Here is a 21,713-nt window from a genome sequence, read left to right on the forward strand (position 1 = left end):
ACTGGCAAGCAAGCACCAGGCAGCGTCAGGTTAGCGCCAGTACCGCTAACACCCACGCACGCACCGTACACCTCCCTTAGTGGTATAGTATCTGATCGGATCAATATCTGATCCGATCAGATCTATACTAGCGTCCCCAGCAGTTTAGGGTTCCCAAAAACGCAGTGTTAGCGGGATCAGCCCAGATACCTGCTAGCACCTGCGTTGTGCCCCTCCGCCCGGCCCAGCCCAGCCCACCCAAGTGCAGTATCGATCGATCACTGACACTTACAAGGCACTAAACGCATAACTGCAGCGTTCGCAGAGTCAGGCCTGATCCCTGCGATCGCTAACAGTTTTTTTGGTAGCATTTTGGTGAACTAGCAAGCACCGGCCCCAGGCAGCGTCAGGTTAGCGCCAGTACCGCTAACACCCACGCACGCAGCATACGCCTCCTTTAGTGGTATAGTATCTGAACGGATCAATATCTGATCCGATCAGATCAGATCTATACTAGCGTCCCCAGCAGTTTAGGGTTCCCAAAAACGCAGTGTTAGCGGGATCAACCCAGATACCTGCTAGCACCTGCGTTTTGCCCCTCCGCCCGGCCCAGTCCAGCCCACCCAAGTGCAGTATCGATCGATCACTGTCACTTACAAAACACTAAACGCATTACTGCAGCGTTCGCAGAGTCAGGCCTGATCCCTGCGATCGCTAACAGTTTTTTTGGAAGCTTTTTATTGAACTGGCAAGCACCAGCGGCCTAGTACACCCCGGTCGTAGTCAAACCAGCACTGCAGTAACACTTGGTGACGTGGCGAGTCCCATAAGTGCAGTTCAAGCTGGTGAGATGACAAGCACAAGTAGTGTCCCGCTGCCACCAAAAAGACAAACACAGGCCCGTCGTGCCCATAGTGCCCTTCCTGCTGCATTCGCCAATCCTAATTGGGAACCCACCACTTCTGCAGCGCCCGTACTTCCCCCATTCACATCCCCCAACGAAATGCAGTCGGCTGCATGAGAGGCATTTTTATGTGCTCCCGAGTACCCCTACCCAACGAACCCCCCCCAAAAAGATGTTGTGTCTGCAGCAAACGCGGATATAGGCGTGACACCCGCTATTATTGTCCCTTCTGTCCTGACAATCCTGGTCTTTGCATTGGTGAATGTTTTGAACGCTACCATACACTAGTTGAGTATTAGCGTAGGGTACAGCATTGCACAGACTAGGCACACTTTCACAGGGTCTCCCAAGATGCCATCGCATTTTGAGAGACCCGAACCTGGAACCGGTTACAGTTATAAAAGTTAGTTACAAAAAAAGTGTAAAAAAAAAAAAAATATATATAAAATAAAAAAAAATAGTTGTCGTTTTATTGTTCTCTCTCTCTATTCTCTCTCTCTATTGTTCTGCTCTTTTTTTACTGTATTCTATTCTGCAGTGTTGTTATTGTTATTGTTATTGTTATTATGTTTTATCATGTTTGTTTTTCAGGTATGTAATTATTTATACTTTATTGTTTACTGTGCTTTATTGTTAACCATTTTTTTGTCTTCAGGTACGCCATTCACAACTTTGAGTGGTTATACCAGAATGATGCCTGCAGGTTTAGGTATCATCTTGGTATCATTCTTTTCAGCCAGCGGTCGGCTTTCATGTAAAAGCAATCCTAGCGGCTAATTAGCCTCTAGACTGCCTTTACAAGCCGTGGGAGGGAATGCCCCCCCCCCCCACCGTCTTCCGTGTTTTTCTCTGGCTCTCCTGTCTCAACACGGAACCTGAGAATGCAGCCGGTGATTCAGCCAGCTGACCATAGAGCTGATCAGAGACAAGAGTGGCTCCAAACATCTCTATGGCCTAAGAAACCGGAAGCTACGAGCATTTTATGACTTAGATTTCGCCGGATGTAAATAGCGCCATTGGGAAATTGGGGAAGCATTTTATCACACCGATCTTGGTGTGGTCAGATGCTTTGAGGGCAGAGGAGAGATCTAGGGTCTAATAGACCCCAATTTTTTCAAAAAAGAGTACCTGTCACTACCTATTGCTATCATAGGGGATATTTACATTCCCCGAGATAACAATAAAAATGATTTAAAAAAAAAAAAAATGAAAGGAACAGTTTAAAAATAAGATAAAAAAGCAAAAAAATAATAAAGAAAAAAAAAAAAAAAAAAAAAAGCACCCCTGTCGCCCCCTGCTCTTGCGCTAAGGCGAACGCAAGCGGCGGTCTGTCGTCAAACGTAAACAGCAATTGCACCATGCATGTGAGGTATCGCCGCGAAGGTCAGATCGAGGGCAGTAATTTTTGCAGTAGACCTCCTCTGTAGATCTAAAGTGGTAACCTGTAAAGGCTTTTAAAGGCTTTTAAAAATGTATTTATTTTGTTGCCACTGCACGTTTGTGCGCAATTGTAAAGCATGTCATGTTTGGTATCCATGTACTCGGTCTAAGATCATCTTTTTTATTTCATCAAACATTTGGGCAATATAGTGTGTTTTAGTGCATTAAAATTTAAAAAAGTGTGTTTTTTCCCCAAAAAATGCGTTTGAAAAATCGCTGCGCAAATACTGTGTGAAAAAAAAAAATGAAACACCCACCATTTTAATCTGTAGGGCATTTGCTTTAAAAAAATATATAATGTTTGGGGGTTCAAAGTAATTTTCTTGCAAAAAAAAAAAAACTTTTTCATGTAAAAAATAAGTGTCAGAAAGGGCTTTGTCTTCAAGTGGTTAGAAGAGTGGGTGATGTGTGACATAAGCTTCTAAATGTTGTGCATAAAATGCCAGGACAGTTCAAAACCCCCCCAAATGACCCCATTTTGGAAAGTAGACACCCCAAGCTATTTGCTGAGAGGCATGTCGAGTCCATGGAATATTTTATATTGCGACACAAGTTGCGGGAAAGAGACAAATTTTTTTTTTTTTTTTTTTTTTTTTGCACAAAGTTGTCACTAAATGATATATTGCTCAAACATGCCATGGGAATATGTGAAATTACACCCCAAAATACATTCTGCTGCTTCTCCTGAGTACGGGGATACCACATGTGTGAGACTTTTTGGGAGCCTAGCCGTGTACGGGACCCCGAAAACCAAGCACCGCCTTCAGGCTTTCTAAGGGGCGTGAATTTTTGATTTCACTCTTCACTGCCTATCACAGTTTCGGAGGCCATGGAATGCCCAGGTGGCACAAAACCCCCCCAAATGACCCCATTTTGGAAAGTAGACACCCCAAGCTATTTGCTGAGAGGTATAGTGAGTATTTTGCAGACCTCACTTTTTGTCACAAAGTTTTGAAATTTGAAAAAAGAAAAAAAAAAAAAGTTTTTTCTTGTCTTTCTTCATTTTCAAAAACAAATGAGAGCTGCAAAATACTCACCATGCCTCTCAGCAAATAGCTTGGGGTGTCTACTTTCCAAAATGGGGTCATTTGGGGGGGGTTTGTGCCACCTGGGCATTCCATGGCCTCCGAAACGGTGTTAGGCAGTGAAGAGTAAAATCAAAAATTCACGCCCTTAAAAACGCTGAAGGCGGTGATTGGTTTTCGGGGCCCCGTACGCGGCTAGGCTCCCAAAAAGTCCCACACATGTGGTATCCCCATACTCAGGAGAAGCAGCTAAATGTATTTTGGGGTGCAATTCCACATAGGCCCATGGCCTGTGTGAGCAATATATCATTTAGTGACAACTTTGTGCAAAAAAAAAAAAAAAAAAAAAAAAAGTGTCACTTTCCCGCAACTTGTGTCAAAATATAAAATATTCCATGGACTCAATATGCCTCTCAGCAAATAGCTTGGGGTGTCTACTTTCCAAAATGGGGTCATTTGGGGGGGGGTTGTGCCACCTGGGCATTCCATGGCCTCCGAAACTGTGATAGGCAGTGAAGAGTGAAATCAAAAAGTTACACCCTTAGAAATCCTGAAGGCGGTGATTGGTTTTCGGGGTCCCATACGCGGCTAGGCTCCCAAAAAGTCCCACACATGTGGTATCCCCGTACTCAGGAGAAGTAGCTGAATATATTTTGGGGTGCAATTCCACATAGGCCCATGGCCTGTGTGAGCAATATATCATTTAGTGACAACTTTTTGTAAATATTTTTTTTTTTTTTTTTTTTTGTCATTATTCAATCACTTGGGACAAAAAAAATAAATATTCAATGGGTTCAACATGCCTATCAGCAATTTCCTTGGGGTGTCTACTTTCCAAAATGGGGTCATTTGGGGGGGTTTTGTACTGCCCTGCCATTTTAGCACCTCAAGAAATGACATAGGCAGTCATAAACTAAAAGCTGTGTAAATTCCAGAAAATGTACCCTAGTTTGTAGACGCTATAACTTTTGCGCAAACCAATAAATATACGCTTATTGACATTTTTTTTACCAAAGACATGTGGCCGAATACATTTTGGCCTAAATGTATGACTAAAATTGAGTTTATTGGATTTTTTTTATAACAAAAAGTAGAAAATATCATTTTTTTTCAAAATTTTCGGTCTTTTTCCGTTTATAGCGCAAAAAATAAAAACTGCAGAAGTGATCAAATACCATCAAAAGAAAGCTCTATTTGTGGGAAGAAAAGGACACAAATTTCGTTTGGGTACAGCATTGCATAACCGCGCAATTAGCAGTTAAAGCGACGCAGTGCCAAATTGGAAAAAGACCTCTGGTCCTTAGGCAGCATAATGGTCCGGGGCTCAAGTGGTTAAAAATATCTTCGTTAAAAATCACTCAATAATAATTATTGTGCGGGAACCCTGTCCTTAAAAAGGCACAACTTATTATTACTTATTATTCACGACATACCCTTGTGGCTAACAGCTACCAGTGTTCAAATAAAATTAGATAAACATAATGTGAATAAATCGCCAGGACCTGATGGCTTAAACTCAACAGTCCTCAAAGAACTTAGCCATGGTACAGCAAGACCATTGTTCCTAATTATTAAGGACAGCCAACTGACTGGAATGGTACCAGCAGACTGGTGAAAATCAGCCTAACATCAATAGTATGTAAACTATTGGAAGGAGTGATAAGGGACTCTATCCAAGAATGTGCTGATGAAATTAGTATGAATTTGGATAGAGGAAGGCCTGTGGTCGTAGTGTATCTGGATTTCACGGAGACATTCGATACGGTACCCCATAAATGACTAATTTACAAATTAAGGTCTTTTGGAATTTATGACATGGTATGTACCTGGATAGGAAACACAGGAGCATGTCCAGAGGGTGGCGATTAATGGCATGTTTTCTGACTGATCTGGAGTTGTGAGCTGAGTGCCCCAGGGCTCTGTCCTGGGATTAGTTCTCTTTAACTTGTTCATTAATGATGTAGAGGTTGGAATACACAGTTCAGTCTCAGTGTTTGTTGATGATACAATGCTAAGCAGGGCAATAACTTCACAACAGGATACAGAAACTTTACAAGAAGACAGTTAAAATAAAAGGGTGGGCAACTATATGGCAGGTGATGTTTAACCACTTGCCGACCGGGCCATAGCCGAAAGACGGCTACAGCGCGGTCGGCTTATTCTGGGTGGGCGTACGTGGGACGTCCTCCCAGAATGTTGCTCTCACGTGCCCGCAAACATCCATGACTACCTGGTCCCGAAGACCCGGCGCACCACGGATCGCGGTAAATGGCCGCTTGTAGCGGCCGTTTACCACGTGATCGCTCCGTCAAATGACGGAGCGATCACTTGTAAACAAACCGGCGTCATGTCATGAGTGTCTGGATTCTGTATTTTGCACCATTCCTTCTTACAAAACATCTCCAGTTCAGGTAGGCCATTCCAGAGCATTGTACTTGTTCCTCTGCATAAATGCCGAGTAGATTTTGAGCAGTGTTTTGGGTCGTTGTCTTGTTGAAATATCCAGCCATGGCGTAACTTCAACTTTGTGACTGATTCCTCAACATTATTCTCAAGAATCTGCTGATATTGAGTGGAATCCATGCGACCCTCAATTCCCAGTACCTGCACTGGCCACACAGCCCCACAGCATGATGGAACCTCCACCAAATTTTACTGTGGGCAGCAAGTGTTTTTTTTGGAAGGCTGTGTTCTTTTGCCGCCATGCATAACGCCCCTTGTTATGACCAAATAACTCAATCTTTGTTTCATCAGTCCACAGCACCTTATTCCAAAATGAAGCTGGCTTGTCCAAATGTGCGTTTGCATACCTCAAGTGACTCTGTTTGTGGCGTGTGTGCAGAAAAGGCTTCTTTCGCATCACTCTCCCACTACAGCTTCTCCCTGTGCAAAGTGCGCTGAATTGTTGAAGGATGCACAGTGACACCATCTGAAGCAAGTTGATGTTGTAGGTCTTGGGAGGTGGTCCGTGGGCTGTTTTTGACCGTTCTCACCATCCTTTGCCTCTCCAATATTTTATGTGGCCTGCCACTTCTGGTTTTAACAAGAACTGTGCCTGTGGTCTTCCATTTCCTCACTATGTTCCTCCCAGTGTACACTGACAGTTTATATCTCTGCAATAACTTTTTGTAGCCTTCCCCTAAACCATAATGTACAACAATCTTTGTTTTCAGGTCATTTGAGAGTTGTTTTGAGGCCCCCATGTTGCCACTCTTCAGAAGAGAGTCAAAGAGAACAACAACTTCCAATTGGCCACCTTAAATACCTTTTCTCATGATTGGATGCACCGGTCTATGAAGTTCAGGGCTCAATAAGTTCACCAAACCAATTGTGTGTTCCAATTAATCAGTGCTAAGTAGTTCCAGGTATTCAAATCAACAAAATGACAAGTGTGCCCAAATTTATGCACCTGTCTAATTTCGTTTTGATGCATATTGCGCATTTTCTATTAAACCAATAAACCTCATTTCAGTACTGAAATATTACTGTGTCCTTCAGTTAGTTGATAGATCAAAATGAAATTGCTGATCCAAACACCCAAATATTTATAAATGACAATCATGGCAATTGTCAGGGGTTCCTAAACTTTTGCATACGACGTATGTCGTATTTGTCAGTTGGTACTCAAGCCAATAAAACCTGGTATTGCAAAATTTTGTGGTGGTATTTCTGAAGAAACTTGTGGTCTGCCATGAACATAATGTCATTTATTCTGTCAAACCATTGTTTAACAGTAGATGGGTCAGACTGTCTCCTGAGTGTAGGTATGCATGCCCTGGCTGTATTAACAATGTGAATCAAAACACAAGCGGCTCGTTGCAGTGCCCACACTATATCCAGGCACTGACCACTGCACTAGGCCTCCTGCAGCCAGGACATATCAGACACAGCCTCTCTATCCCCTTGATCAATCCAAGGGCGAATCCCCCATCGATGCTCCAGCCACACACCAGTGTCCACCAGTGTAACCTCCTGCACAGTGTTTCCAACCACCCGTCAATCCGAAGCCTGCCAGGCTCAGGAGAACTTGTACACGCTCGGGCGGGCGCAGGCGCAGTTATTTAATGTTGCCACCTGGAGCCAATTTTTAATGGCCGGCGCTCGTTCTCGGTGGCACCTTGCCTCAGCAAGGGTCTGGGGAGGTTGATGATGGCTGTGCCTGGCCTGGATAGGATTCTGGAATGGAACACTGATTGACCATCCATCCAGGTCAGACCTCAGATGTGTATTGTGCTGACCTAACTATACTGAGCCAAGTATGGAGGAGGAGAGAGGACAGATAGACAGAGCAACTAAGCAGGAGCAAAGCCATCCACAGAGACAGACCCCCTCCTGTACCATGTCCACACAGCCTCTGACCCCCTGTACCATGTCCACACAGCCTCTGACCCCCTGTACCATGTCCGCACAGCCTCTGACCCCCTGTACCATGTCCACACAGCCTCTGACCCCCTGTACCATGTCCGCACAGCCTCTGATCCCTGTACCATGTCCGCACAGCCTCTGACCCCCTGTACCTTGTCTGCGCAGCCTCTGATTCCAGTACCATGTCTGCACAGCCTCTGACTCCCTGTACCATGTCTGCACAGCCTTATGAAACCATAAGGGTGGACTTTGCTCTCCTAAAGGATGATGTAAATAAAGTTAGACTAAGGGTCACACAGCCTGAACAGCGCATTAGTGAGGTGGAGAATGACCTCAACCCTCTGATGATGCAAGTGAGAGATGTGGCGGCGGACCACAAGTCCCAGGAGGCTGAACTGGGGGATATTGAGGACAGGCTTTGCAGGAATAACCTCAGATTCCTGGGATTCCCAGAAGGCTTGGAGGGCAATCGTCCGGAGGAGTTCCTCCTATCCTGGCTTAAGCAAACCTTTGGGGATGATCGCTTCTCTCACCTGTTTGCCATAGAAGGGAGTCATAGAGTCCCCCTGCGAGCCCCCCCACCGGGCAGATATCCTAGACCCATGTTGGCCCGATTTCTATACTTCAGGGATAAGGAAACCATATTGCATAAAGCCCACAACCTGCCTGATCTGCTGTATAACAACAACCGCATTTCTATCTTTCCGGATTTCTCAGCAGCCACGCAGAAGCAACGGGCAGCCTTTCAAAGTGTGAGGCAACGCCTGAGAGAACGCAGCTTACCATATAGTATGCTATACTCTGCTAAGCTGAGAGTCATACATAAAGGCAAAGCACAATTCTTCACATCACCCAAGGAAGCAAACCACTGGTTGGAGTCGCTGGGATCTGGGTGACAGGCTCACCCTTTCCCTTGATGGACACAAATTCTAGCTGGCCTCCTCCAGGCCGTTAGATCTGTACTGGCAGTTCCTATAGAAACGCCCAGTTTTTCTTGTTTTTAAAAAAAAAAATTGTAATGTTTCTGGTTTGAGAGATCCTTTAATGTTCAGACCCTGTCAGGCTATTGAAGATTAACTTCCAATCAACGTGGTTCATTTAATGCTTTGCTAAATACCACATACTCACCCTTAATCTTCCTGTCCGGCTGGACCAGGAAGACTCCCCTCCGTTAGGGTGACTTTGCTGTTCAATGTTTTGGGAGAAAGCCCGTGGGATGTTTGGGGCTGCGGGCAGGGTGGGGGGGTTGGGTTTTGGGATCCTCTGTTCTGGATCGAAGGTTTTTTTTTTCTAAAATTTCTTATGCACTTTACTCTAATGCTACCAATTATGCAAATGTAGGCACAGGTGTTTCCCAGTACTGCTCCCGGGTGGGGAGTAAAAGATTTATACCATGTCCTCATCGAGGAAGCTCTTTACCATCTTCCCTCAATAATCTGGATTATCCTGACACCCTAGATACACTTTACATCAACCATGCAGTCCCTTAACCTCCTATCATAGAATGTCAGAGGCCTCAACTCCAAAATTAAGAGGGCCTAATGCCGCGTACACACAATCGGGATTTTAGTCGGAAAAAGATATGATGGCTTTTCCGACGGGATTCCGCTCAAGCTTGCCTTGCATACACACGGTCACACAAAAGTTTGCTGAACTTTCGACCGTCAAGAACGCGGTAACGTACAACACTACGACGAGCCGTGAAAATGAAGTTCAATGCTTCCGAGCATGTGTCAAATTGTTTCTGAGCATGCATAGGAATTCTGCGCGTCGGAATTGCTACAGATGATCGCATTTTCGGATAGGAACTTTTTCCGACTGAAAAATTGAGAACATGCTCTCAATCTTTTGCTGGTTGGAATTCGGCCAGCAAAAGTCCGATGGAGCATACACACATTTTCCAACCAAAAGCGCTCAACGTTCTTTTGCTGGCCGAATTTCTGATCGTGTTTACGCGGCATTAGTCTTTGAATATATACACAAACGCAAACACCATATTGTATTCCTACAAGAAACACATTTGGTTGGAGCGAAAATGCTGGCCCTCCACAGAGCATTTGTGGGCAGCGCTTTTCACTCTACATATTCAAATTACGCTAGAGGAGTATCAGTTCTAGTGGCCAAATCATTATTGTGTTCCACGAAAGCTGTCAAATTGGATCCTTTCGGCAGATTTGGGGTTCTGGTGCTTCTCATTAATAACCAGCCCTACACATTTGTAGCAGTATATATACCACCCCCATTCACTGTGGCGGTATAAGAAACACTGATTGCAAAGGTGCTCCAGGTGGCGAAGGGGCCTATTATCCTAGCTGGGGATTTGAATACTGTATTATCAAATGACATTGATAGACATGGTGCGGCTGCCAGAGGTGGCTCCCCACTGGAAGCTTGTGTGAGGCCTTACAATTTAGTAGAGGCATGGAGATGGAAAAACCCAGATACCAAAGCATACTCCTGTTACTCCTTCACATTTAACACTCTGTCCAGGTTGGACATGTACTTTGTGTCAGGGGAGATGTTACTGAGGGTTGTTGGTGTCCAATATCTTCCACGGGCTAGCTTGGACCACTCCCCCCTGCTTCTCACCATTGACATGGAGAGGCCGCGGGGATATGTCCTATGGCAGCTAAGCCCCTTATGGCCAAGAGAGGAGTGTTTCGAGAGATCCACAGCTACATCTATATATAGTTACTGGCTGAAACATAGAGGTGAGGTTCCAATAGGGGTTACCTGGGATGCATTTAAGGCCACACTCAGAGACTCCATAGCAGGGGTCATTAAACAGCTGCAGTCCGATAGGGAATGGAAGGTCCGTGACTCTAAAGTAGAATACATTAAAAATCCTAACCCCGAGACCTATAGAACCTGGATGGAGGGATGGAGTTTATCAATTAGACTTAGTAATAGTAGAAAAAACCCAGAAAAAATTACTATACCAGACGCAACGCATTTTTGAGTTTGGAGATAAGAACAGTAGATTACTCGCCTACCTAGCACATTCCCAGAAGGCTCCGGCATCTATTGCCGACACACAAAAGAGGCTTTGCACATTACAGCCTGATATTGCTGATGCATTCATTGCCTTTTATTCTGATTTATACTCCTCCAGGGTAAACTATGGGGAAGAGGCAGTTTGGGACTACTTGGTCCCAATTCCTCTCCTAGAACTCTCAGGGGAGGCAGCTAAGGAACTTTCGATCATGGTGGATGAAATTAGGACCGCGGTGTGTTCCCTCAACCCAAATAAGACCCCCGGGTTGGATGGTTTGCCGGTTGAATTTTACAGCACCTATAATGAGAGCCTGGCCACTAAACTGCTGGAGATATGTAGGGATGCATTCGATAAAGGAATGCTTCCAGAATCTCTGAGGGAGGCACTCATTGTATTAATTCCTAAGCCACACAAGGACCACGATTATTGCGAGTCATACAGGCCCATATCCCTAATAAATGTGGATGCCAAAATACTAGTCAAAATCCTTGCCCAACGGTTAAATAAAGTGATTGCTTCTATCATCCACCTTGATCAGACAGGTTTCATTACCGCAAGGTCGACGGCCATAAACCTGCGTTGTCTCTTTACTGTCCTCCAATCAGAAGGCCCCAATCCCGATACCCGAGTGGTGGTGTCGCTAGACACCCATAAAGCGTTCAATTACATTGAATGGCCCTACTTACTAGCAGTACTTAAGAGGCTTAGATTCAGACCCAAATTTATAGCCTGGGTACACCTGTTGTATGCCAAACCGCTGGCCCGACTGATAGTTAATAAAATCATTACAGATACCTTTGAAATAAATAGGGGCACTCCACAGGGGTGCCCACTGTCACCTTTGTTATTTGCCCTCGCCATAGAACCACTGGCGGCCCTCCTGAGAGTGGATAGGGATGTCAGGGGGTGCAAGATCAATGCATTGGAGGAAAAAACATTGCTTTATGCAGATGACATGCTGCTGTATTTCTCAGAGGCAGAGGGATCCTTAGATAGGATTTCCAAGTTCGGAGAATACTCAGGATTCAAAGTGAATTGGAATAAGTCTATAATTTTTCCATTTAGTTCTGAGTACGCTCCCAGGTTACCTCCTGAGGTACCATTACAAATGGTCTCTCGATTTCGATACTTGGGGGTTTAGATTCAGCTACCACTAAACAGGTACATACCTAATAATCTATCTCCTTTACTGGTCAGTCTGAAGGATAACTTACAGACGTGATCTAAGCTGCCTCTCAATCTCTTGGGATGAATCAATATATTTAAAATGATCTACCTCCCTAGATTCCTCTATTTGTTCTGGCATGCCCCAATCTATGTCCCTAAGAAACTGTTCACAGAAATTAAAAAATTACTTTCCTCCTTCCTCTGGGGATCTAAACCATCCAGGGTGTCGCTAGACACATTGTTCCTGCCAATACCAGCGGGGGGCCTGGCATTGCCTAATTTACAGCTTTACTATCTAGCAGCCCAGTTGACACATGTCCATTGGTGGTTCTTCCCAACAATGGACATCGCATCAGTGGCCACACAAGCTGCCCAGGTCCTCTCATATGATGCGCTGATTAATGTACTATACAGAAAGAGTCCCTACCCCGAACAAGGAGCAGGAATCCTCAAACTTTCCTATAGAATATTTCACATGTGTAACATCAGACTGGGGGTTTGCAGCCTGACCGCCTCCCCAAATGCCCCCTTGTGGCACGATCCCCAGCTCCGGGAAATATACAAAATACCAGATGGGGCATGTTGGGCAGCATATGGAGTTAAATGTACGCATCAACTCTTTAGAGATGGAATTTTCAAGTCCTTCACAGACTTGCAGACCGAATATAGGATCCCGCATACATTTTTCTTCCGATATCTTCAGCTGTGCCATGCAGCAACAGCACAATTTGGTGGAGGTGGGGTGGAGTTATCCCTATCTGCTATGTAAAAATTACTGATGGAAGATGATCATGTAAAACTGATCTCTAGGTATTATTCCGTCCTTCTGACTTCCTCTTCTCCTAGGATGGCGAGGGAAGACCGATATACCATCCCTTACGGAGGAGTCCTGGTCTGAGGTCTTGGAGACCCTGCTGCCTTCAATGATCAGAGATAAACTGACACAGTTTAACTATTTAAACCGAATATATTTCACCCCGACCCGGTTACACAAAATGGGACTCCCCGGAATGCCCTCGATGCAGGAGTGCACCGGGAGACTATTTCCATATGGTGTGGCATAGTGTCCCCTAGTGGAAAGATTTTGGAAGGCAATCCTAGAATTTCTTCAAGACAAATTGGCCCTCCCTAACATTTTCTCCCCAGCCAGGTGCCTTTTGGGAGGCCTGGAGGAGGAAGAAATATCTACCTCTCAGAAAACACTATTAAGAACGGCATTTTTCTATGCCAAAAAAGCGCTGGCTCTTGGATGGAAGAACCTGACCCCCCCCCCCGTCTCTCCACAACTGGGTTGAACTCATTAACCACTTGCTTACAGGGCACTTAAACCCCCCTCCTATCCAGACCAATTTTCAGCTTTCAGCGCTGACGCACTTTGAATGACAATTGCGCGGTCATACAACACTGTACCCAAATGAAATTTTTATCATTTTTTCACCACAAATAGAGCTTTCTTTTGGTGGTATTTGATCACCTCTGCAGTTTTTACTTTTTGTTAAAAAAATGTAAAAAACTGCATTTAAAAAAAAGAAAAAAAAAAATGTATCATTTTTCTCCTTCATTGATGTATGCTGATGAGGCGGCAGTGATGGGCACTGATAGGCGGCAGTGATGGGCACTGATGGGTGGCAGAGATGGGCACTGATGGGTGGCAGTAATGGGCAGCACTGCCAGGTGGCACTGATTGGCACTACAGGTGGGCATTGATAAGTGGCACTTGTGGGCATTGATAGGTGGCAGTTGTTGGCATTGATAGGTGGCACTTGTGGACACTGTTAGGTGGCACTATGGGCACTGTTAGGTGGCACTGTGGGCACTGTTAGGTGGCACTTCTAGGTGGCACTGATGAGGCAGATGTGCCTCTTCCACTTGGGGACCGATGTCCCTGACATCCGAGCCGGTGATCGGCTTTTTTTTCTACTCGCGCTGTCAGCGTGAGTAAAAAAAAAAAACGATTACCGATCTTTTGTTTACATCATGTGATCAGCTGTCATTGGCTGACAGCTGATCACATGGTAAGGGGCTGGGACCGGCCCCTTATGCGGATCGGTGATCAGCCGAGTCTCAGTGACTCAGTGATCACAGCCCGCCCGGCGCGCACCCTGCAGGGCGCGCGCAGGGAGCGTGCACGGGGGAGGCCGTCATACGACGGCCTCCCGGGAATGCAGGTCCGTGCTGTGGCCGTCATTCGACCATAGCACGGATGCGTAGTGGTTAAAAGGGCATTACCGATGGGCTAGCATTACCGATGGGCTAGTAAGATTATCTGGACCATAGTGATTCCTACTTCTACAAGCCAGGTGAGTCAAGTCCTTTTCTATCAAACTCTGAAAAAGGTCCATGTCTTTGCCAGGGGAGTCTGTAAGAGGGGTGCTGATACAAGGTGACTCTGAGCTAATGGGGGATGCTGAATGCTGATTTAATGGTTGCTGACCAACCATTAGATCAGTAGTCCGCACCCCCCCATTAGAGACCCCCATTATATCAGAGTCACCTTATATCAGCCCCCCCCACTTACAGACCCCCCATTCAATTAGAGTCTCTTTATATATATAGCACCCCCTCCCCATTTAAAGACCCCCCATTAGCTCAGAGTCCGCTTATATCAGTGCCCCCCCCCTTACAGACCCCCATTAGATTAGAGTCCGGTGAAAAATGTTCAGTATTGAAGTGATTGTTGGGCTTTAACCAATAGAGCTTTAATAGAAAGCTCTATTTGTATGAAAACATGATAACTAATGTATTTGGGGTACACTGTTCAATGACACCCAGCATCATTCAACCCATTGAGCCCAGGCTGTTAAAGGTACAACCCCTGGGGGTACGTCATCATGGGCTCTTATTACACCTGTGCAGAATGGCTCTTTTATGTCATTACAGATATTCTGTATTGTATGCAGGAGTAAGGACCACCCTAGATTAGGATATATGCATAGTGTATACTACAAAAAAAAAAAAAAAATGCTGTGCGCCGCTAAAGTGTTCGGGTTTGGCTTGAAGAAAAGGTGGCAACCCTAGCCCTAGTGCCCTAGTGTGTGTATATATGAATGCGAGGTTGGGACCTTCGATTTTAAGCTCCTTGATGGCAGGGACTGATGTAAATGTACAATATATGTGTAAAGTGCTATGTAAATTGACATATATAATAAATAATTATATATATATAAAATAAATATAATAATATAAATATAATAAACGATATATAAATACCAGTAATAAATAAATAAATATTTGGAAAACAATGACAAGGCCGTGTTCACACTATGAAATGTTTCCCAGTGCTGCAGTTCATCTGAGCTCCACAAGGTGGCAATCTCATTTACGAAAAACAGACAGGAAGTGATGTCAGGTACAGACAGGAAGTTCCGGGTGAGAGGTGAGTCGGGAGGAAGTAGAGAGAAGACATTGCTGGAAGTGGCAGTAGAGGAGGTAATAAGATCTTATTTTCTATTTACACCCAGTAACCCCCCCGTCATGTCCGTCCTCTTCCTCCATAGTCACTGTGATGTCTTTTATCTCCAGCAGATGATGCATAGCTCCCAACTGTCCCTGATTTCGAGGGACTGTCCCTGATTTGGAGCAATGTCCCTCTGTCCCTCTTTCCTCCTCATTTGTCCCTCATTTTGGTCTGATCTATAAAGTTGTATATAAAATGCACTTTTTTATCCATCAAAAAGTGTTTTCCAGCACTAAACCTCTCATCCAATTTCTAAATTGCTGCATTTGTAAATTCCAAAAGCCAATATAAAGGAATAGTAGTAAAAAAGCACTTGTGGCTTTAACCAATCTTGTATTTTTTTTTTGTTTTTTTTTGTACAATTCTCCTTTAAGGGGGCGTGGCAGGGGGTGTGTCCTATGCCTGGATACTTTTGCTGATAGGTGTCCCCCATTCCCATCTCAAAAATTTGGGAGGTATGGATGATGATGCACACATATATAGTGTGGAAACCTAGATTAACCCCTTCAGGAACAGAACATTTCCACACTTGCAGGGTCGGAACATTCTCTTCATTTTAGAGGTGTCTCACCTTCTCACTGGGGATGAGATGAACTGTCCCTGGGTTCGGTTCCAGTGTTGTTCAAAGAAGTTCAAATGCCAACCCCAAACCCTATTGAAATCAAGGGGAGCTGAATCTGTCAAATTAACCACTTGCCCTCAAGCGATCTACTTGTACGTTGCTGGACTTTCCAACCATTTTTTTTTTTAGAGCCAATGGTTTGCTCTCTTGTAATAGCAATTGGAGCGGCTCACCAGCCTCTCGATTGCTATTACAGGCAGCAGGAGGGGACAACGCCCCCTCCTTCTGCCTTCCGCGGCTCTCATGGTCTCTCCCGTCCCACCGGGAGATCCGAGCAACGCTGGCTGGCTGGACAGTCGAACAAAGCCGGAATGGGCTTTGATCGGCTGTTTGTAATAGTAAACCACCGGCGCCATCGAAAAAACCATTGGCGCCATTTTAAAAAAAAAAAATCTGATCTTGGTGTTTTGAATGCTTTTAAGTACAGAGGAGATTTTGGGTCTTATAGACCCCAGATCTCTCCATAAAGAGGACCTTTCACATGCCTATTAATGTCATAAGAATGTTTACATTCTGTGAGAAACCATGAAATTAGGCAGAGACAGAAGTACAGTTAAAATCACACTCGTTTAATAATAAAAGTAAAAAGAACAAACGTAGTCAAAACATAGCCAAAGTTCAGTAACCAGAACGGATAGTCAGCCAAGCCAGAAGTCAGGGATCAATGTAGTGGAACAGCAAACAGGATCTGGAGCGGAAAGGGATGTCAGCAAAGCAAGTCTTTAAACAGAAACGCAGGAGATAGTTTCTTGTCATGTTGACCAAGGCGAAGGCAGAGATCCTCTGGACTAGACGGCTTAAGTAGGCAGGACCGATGAGCAGGATATCATCAACAGCTGAGTAACTGTGGAGAGAGATGGGAGCTGGCAATTGCCGACAGCTGAGCGGGCAGTTCAGAGAAGGAAGGGCTGAGCCCAGCCCTGACACATTCCTTGTGACAGCAATAAAAGTGATTAAAAAAAAATTATAGCAACAGTGTAAAAAAAAAAAAAAAAATGTGCCCCGTCCTCCAGTGCTTGCATGCGAAGGCAAACACGTGCTTTGGTTTTGCACGCACACAAACAGCAATCGTCCTACACATGTGAGGTATCACCGCGAACATCAGATTATGGGCAGTAATTTTAGCACCAGACCTCCTCTGTAGATATTAAATGGTAACCTGTAAAGGCTTTTAAAGTGTCGTCTATGGATAGTAAAATTTATGCTGTTTGTCGCTGTTGCTCGGGTGCACTAAATGTCAAAGCGTGAAGTGTTTGGTATCTATTTATTCAGCGTAACGTCATCTTTTATATTTTACAAAAAAAAATTGGGTTATGTGTTGTGTCTTTTTGCATTACAATTCCAAAACGTCAATTTTTTTCCCCAAAAATTGCGTTTGAAAAACTGCTGCACAAATACCATGCGACATAAAAATTTGAAAAACCCACCTGGATCTGGGGGCCCCCTTAAGTTTCCGATAAGCCTGCCGCCCACAGATTCCCACAAACACCACCCAGAGTTGAGGGGAAGAGGTCCTTGTCCCCATCAACATGACAAGGTGCCCCAAAGCACCCCTCCATGTTAGGGGGATGTGGCCTTGTATGGTTCAGGTGGGGGGGAGGTGTGATGCAGACCCCCCTTTCCTGGCTTGCATTTTTGGGTTAGGGTGAGGTATGGATTTGGGGGGGACCCCACACCATTTTTTTTAAAAAACATTGGCGTGGGATTCTTCTTAAAAGCCATACCAGACCCGAAGGACCTGGTATGGATAGGGGGGGAACCCACACAGTTTTTTTTCTGAATTCTCAATTGCTGGCAATTATTTTGTTTACATTCAGCTGTCAGCGGGAAACCCACTGACAGCGGATGAGCCATTGGTTGTTAAGGACGTAGCCGGCTTGGCGGCCCATTCTTTAACAACCAGCTATTCTTCACAGAGAATTAAGATCGGTCAATCAATTTTCGGTCAATTCGAATTCTAATTGTTCCGAAAATTTTGAATTAGTTGGAAAAGAATAAATGAAACTAAATGAATTTCAACTAAATTTGTCGATATTGTCATTTGGAGATTCAGATACATCCGATTCTCCGAATAACCAAAAAATGTGTCTGAATTTAGATTCGGACCAAAACAAATTGCATACAGTATGTCTACTTAGCAGGGAATCCAGAAACTTCCTCCCACCACCAGACATTACACAACAGTTACAGGGGACAGTTCCAGAATCTTCTCGCTAGTTCCTCGTACACCCAGCAACTGAGAGACACATAACAGAGGAGAGTAAAAAAATCCCAACAAATGATTTAAATATATTAACATTATAAAAGCGAGGTCAGAGCATATGGGCCCCATGAAGGATGATGAAGGGAAGTTGGTTACAGATAACAAGGAGACGGCAACAGTACTAAATGCTTTCTTCTTCTCAGTTTTTACACAGTAAAAGAATGGGTGTAACAACCACGACTGTATTGTTAGTAACACATCACAAGATGTACTCTTGTGGCTTACAGAAGCCGGAGTCCAGAAAAGCCTAACAAAAATAAATCACCAGGATCAGATGGCTTACACCCGAGAATCCTGAGAGAACTTGGTCAGGTTATAGCCAGACTGTTATTCCTAATCTTTATGGACAGCATACTGACAGGAATGGTACCAGCAGATTGGAGAAAAGCCAATGTGGTACCAATATTCAAAAAAGGCCAGAGAGATTCTTGGAAACTACAGGCCAGTCAGTCTAACATCGATAGTATGTAAACTATTGTAGGGGATGATAAGGGGCTATATCCAAGAATTTGCTGATGAAAACAATATCATTAGTTGTAATCAGCATGCGTTTACGAAAAGGTCGTTCTTGCCAAACCTATCTGTTCACATTCTACGAGGAAGTGAGTTACGATCTAGATAAAGGTAGACCTGTGGATGTGGTGTATCTGGGTTTTGCAAAGGCATTTGATATGGTCCGCCATAGTCATTTAATTTACAAACTGCGGTCTATAAGCATGGACCATAAGGTTTGTTCTTGGATAGAAAACTGGTTACAGGGGGGGGCGTCCTAAGGGTGGCGATAAATAACGTATACTCAAACTGGTCTGGAGTGGTAAGTGGGGTACCCCAAGGCTTGGTTCTGGGACCAATTCTGTTTAATTTCTTCATAAATGACATAGAGGTTGGTATAAACAGCTCAATCTCAGTTTTTTCTGACGACACAAAAATTAGTAGGGCGATAACTTTAACTTGAATAAAATAATAGTGGTGGGCAGCTACATGGCAAATGAGGTTTAATGTTGAAAAATGTAAAGTAATGCACCTGGGGGCTAAAAATATAAACACCGGGGGGAAAACCTCTGGGGAAATCCAGGGTGGAGAAGGATCTGGGGGTCCTGGTAGAAGACAGACTGACCAATAACATGCAATGTCAAGCTGCAGCAAGCAAAGCTAGCAGAATATTAACATGCATAAAAAGGGATTTTACTCTAGAGATAAAACCATAATCCTGTCAATTTATAAAACTATAAAAAAAAAAAAAAAAAATGTGGTGTGGCCAAATCTAGAGTATTCCATCCAGTTCTGGTCACCAATCTTCAAAAAGGATGTGCTGGAGCTGAAGAGAGTCCAGAGAAGGGCAACAAAATTAATAAGGGGACCGGAGGACCTCAATTACGAGGAACGACTACAAACTTATTCTCCCTGGAGAAGAGACGCTTGAGAGGAGATATGATAGCGATATACAAATACCTCTATGGTGGTTCCAGCGTAGGGAGGAAACTATTCAGTCTCAGGGAGTGTAAGAGGACACAGGGCCACACAATGAGACTGGAGGAGAAGCGGTTTAACCTTGACCACCTTAAGTCCAGCCGCCGCAGTGGTACTGCGACAGGTTGGCTCTCCTGGGCCAATCGCCATCATTGTAGGTCGGCCGCTTTAACAGCTCTAGGGGGTGCGTGCGGCAGCCGCGGTGTCCGCTGGCCACCCGCGATCGCTCCTGAGAGAGGCAGAACGGGGATCAATGTCAATGTAAACAGACAGATCCCTGTCCTGTCAGTTGAGGAGAGACAGATCTGCTGTTCCTAGTGATTAGGAACAGCGATCTGTCTCCTCCAGTCACTACACTCCCTCCACAGTTAGAAATACCCCCCTAGGGAACACTTAACCCCTTGATTGCCCCCTAATGTTAACCCCTTCCCTGCCAGTGACATTTATACAGTAATCAGTGGCTATTTTCAGCACTGATCGCTGTATAAATGTCACTGGTCCCAAAAAAGTGTCAAAAGTGTCCGAATTGTCCACCGCAATGTCGCATTCCCACTAAAAAAAAATCGATGATCACCGCCATTACTAGTAAAAAAAATATATATATAATAAAAACGACATAAATCTATCCCCTATTTTGTAGACGCTATAACTTTTGCGCAAACCAATCAATATACGCTTATTGCGATTTTTTTTTTTTTTTTTATACCAAAAACATGTAGAAGAATACATATTGGCCTAAACTGATGAAAAAAATTGTTTTTTTTACTTTTTTTGGGATATTTATTATAGCAAAAAGTAAAGAATATTTTTTTTTTTTCCAAAATTGTCAGTGTTTTGTCGTTTATAGCGCCAAAAATAAAAACCACAGGGGGGGATCAAATACCACCAAAAGAAAGCTCTATTTGTGGGGAAAAAAAGGACATACATTTTGTTTGGGTACAGCATTGCACGACCACACAATTGTCAGTTAAAGCACCGCAGTGCAGTACCAGCAGAATAAGGCTTAACTATAGGTAGTGGAAATATCTCTTAAACGTGCGCCGTTTAGGAGATATTTCACTTGTAGTGCGGCGATGATGTAATCGGCGCATGCGCTGTGAAGAAACGGACCTCCGTGCTGTTTCTTCCCTCAGCGTGTGCCGTTACTGACGGCTCCCACGCGCATGCACGGGATTGACGTCACGCGGCTCCGGCCAGTCACAGAGCCGGAGTCCGCGGCCCCCGGAAGGAAGAGGGGCGAAGATGGACGCAGCCTGCACAGGGGACAGCGATGGATTCGTTTGCAAGTAAGTGTCACATAATGGGCTAGTATGCGATGCATAAAAGCCCATTATGCTTTTAATTTGCAGGGAGCAAAAGAGGACGTAAAACCCATCAGGGTTTACTTCCTCTTTAAGGGGGCAAATCCTTCCGGTCCCTAACTAGTTAAGCTGCATAACGAGTTTTTCACTGTTAGGGCGATAAGGATGTGGATTGCTCTTCCACAATTGGTGGTGTTAGCAGGAAGTATTGATAGTTTTAAAAGACTGGATGTGCAGTACACAGGTTGAACTGGATGGACTAGTGTCTTTATTCAACCTTACCAATTATGAAATCTTTTAGGCCTTCCATCATATTATTTTTCTCAGAAGTCCCGTGTTGTCAGCCTGTGCCTCTCTGCTTGTACATGATTTATCTCAGACACTGCCATTCCACCGATCAGTTATATTCTTGTTTTGAACCTTACCATACACAACATAAAAGCTACGTACAACCTTCAACGTGGTGTCGTCTTCTCCCATTTATTGGTGTTGCTTAATTTGTCAAGTAATTCTGTCTATAGGGAAACCTGCATAGATCACATGACCACATCAATGGGGATGGAGGAGGACCGGAGTCACATCACTGAGAGGATACTAAACCTCACCCTGGAGATCATCTACCTGCTGATTGGAGAGGTGAGGAGGATTCTGGGAAGTCACATGACATCACTCTTATTTCTATTAATAATAAAACTCAGACCTGACCGGAGAGGTGAGGAGGATCC

At 44.4% G+C, this 21,713-nt stretch overlaps 1 protein-coding gene across 1 annotated transcript in view; it reads left to right on the top strand.

The window, feature by feature from the left end:
* Positions 1-15,117: 15,117 nt before the first annotated feature.
* Positions 15,118-21,713, top strand: part of LOC141121597 (uncharacterized) — a 40,973-nt gene continuing 34,377 nt past the window's right edge. The window contains exons 1-2 of the mRNA XM_073611246.1: positions 15,118-15,304; positions 21,510-21,624. Coding sequence (XP_073467347.1) covers positions 21,529-21,624 — 96 coding nt within the window. The 5' untranslated portion in view covers positions 15,118-15,304; positions 21,510-21,528. The remainder of the gene's footprint in view (positions 15,305-21,509; positions 21,625-21,713) is intronic.

This window comes from Aquarana catesbeiana, unplaced genomic scaffold (genome assembly GCF_042186555.1).
Source record: "Aquarana catesbeiana isolate 2022-GZ unplaced genomic scaffold, ASM4218655v1 unanchor226, whole genome shotgun sequence".
Lineage (NCBI taxonomy): Eukaryota > Metazoa > Chordata > Amphibia > Anura > Ranidae > Aquarana > Aquarana catesbeiana.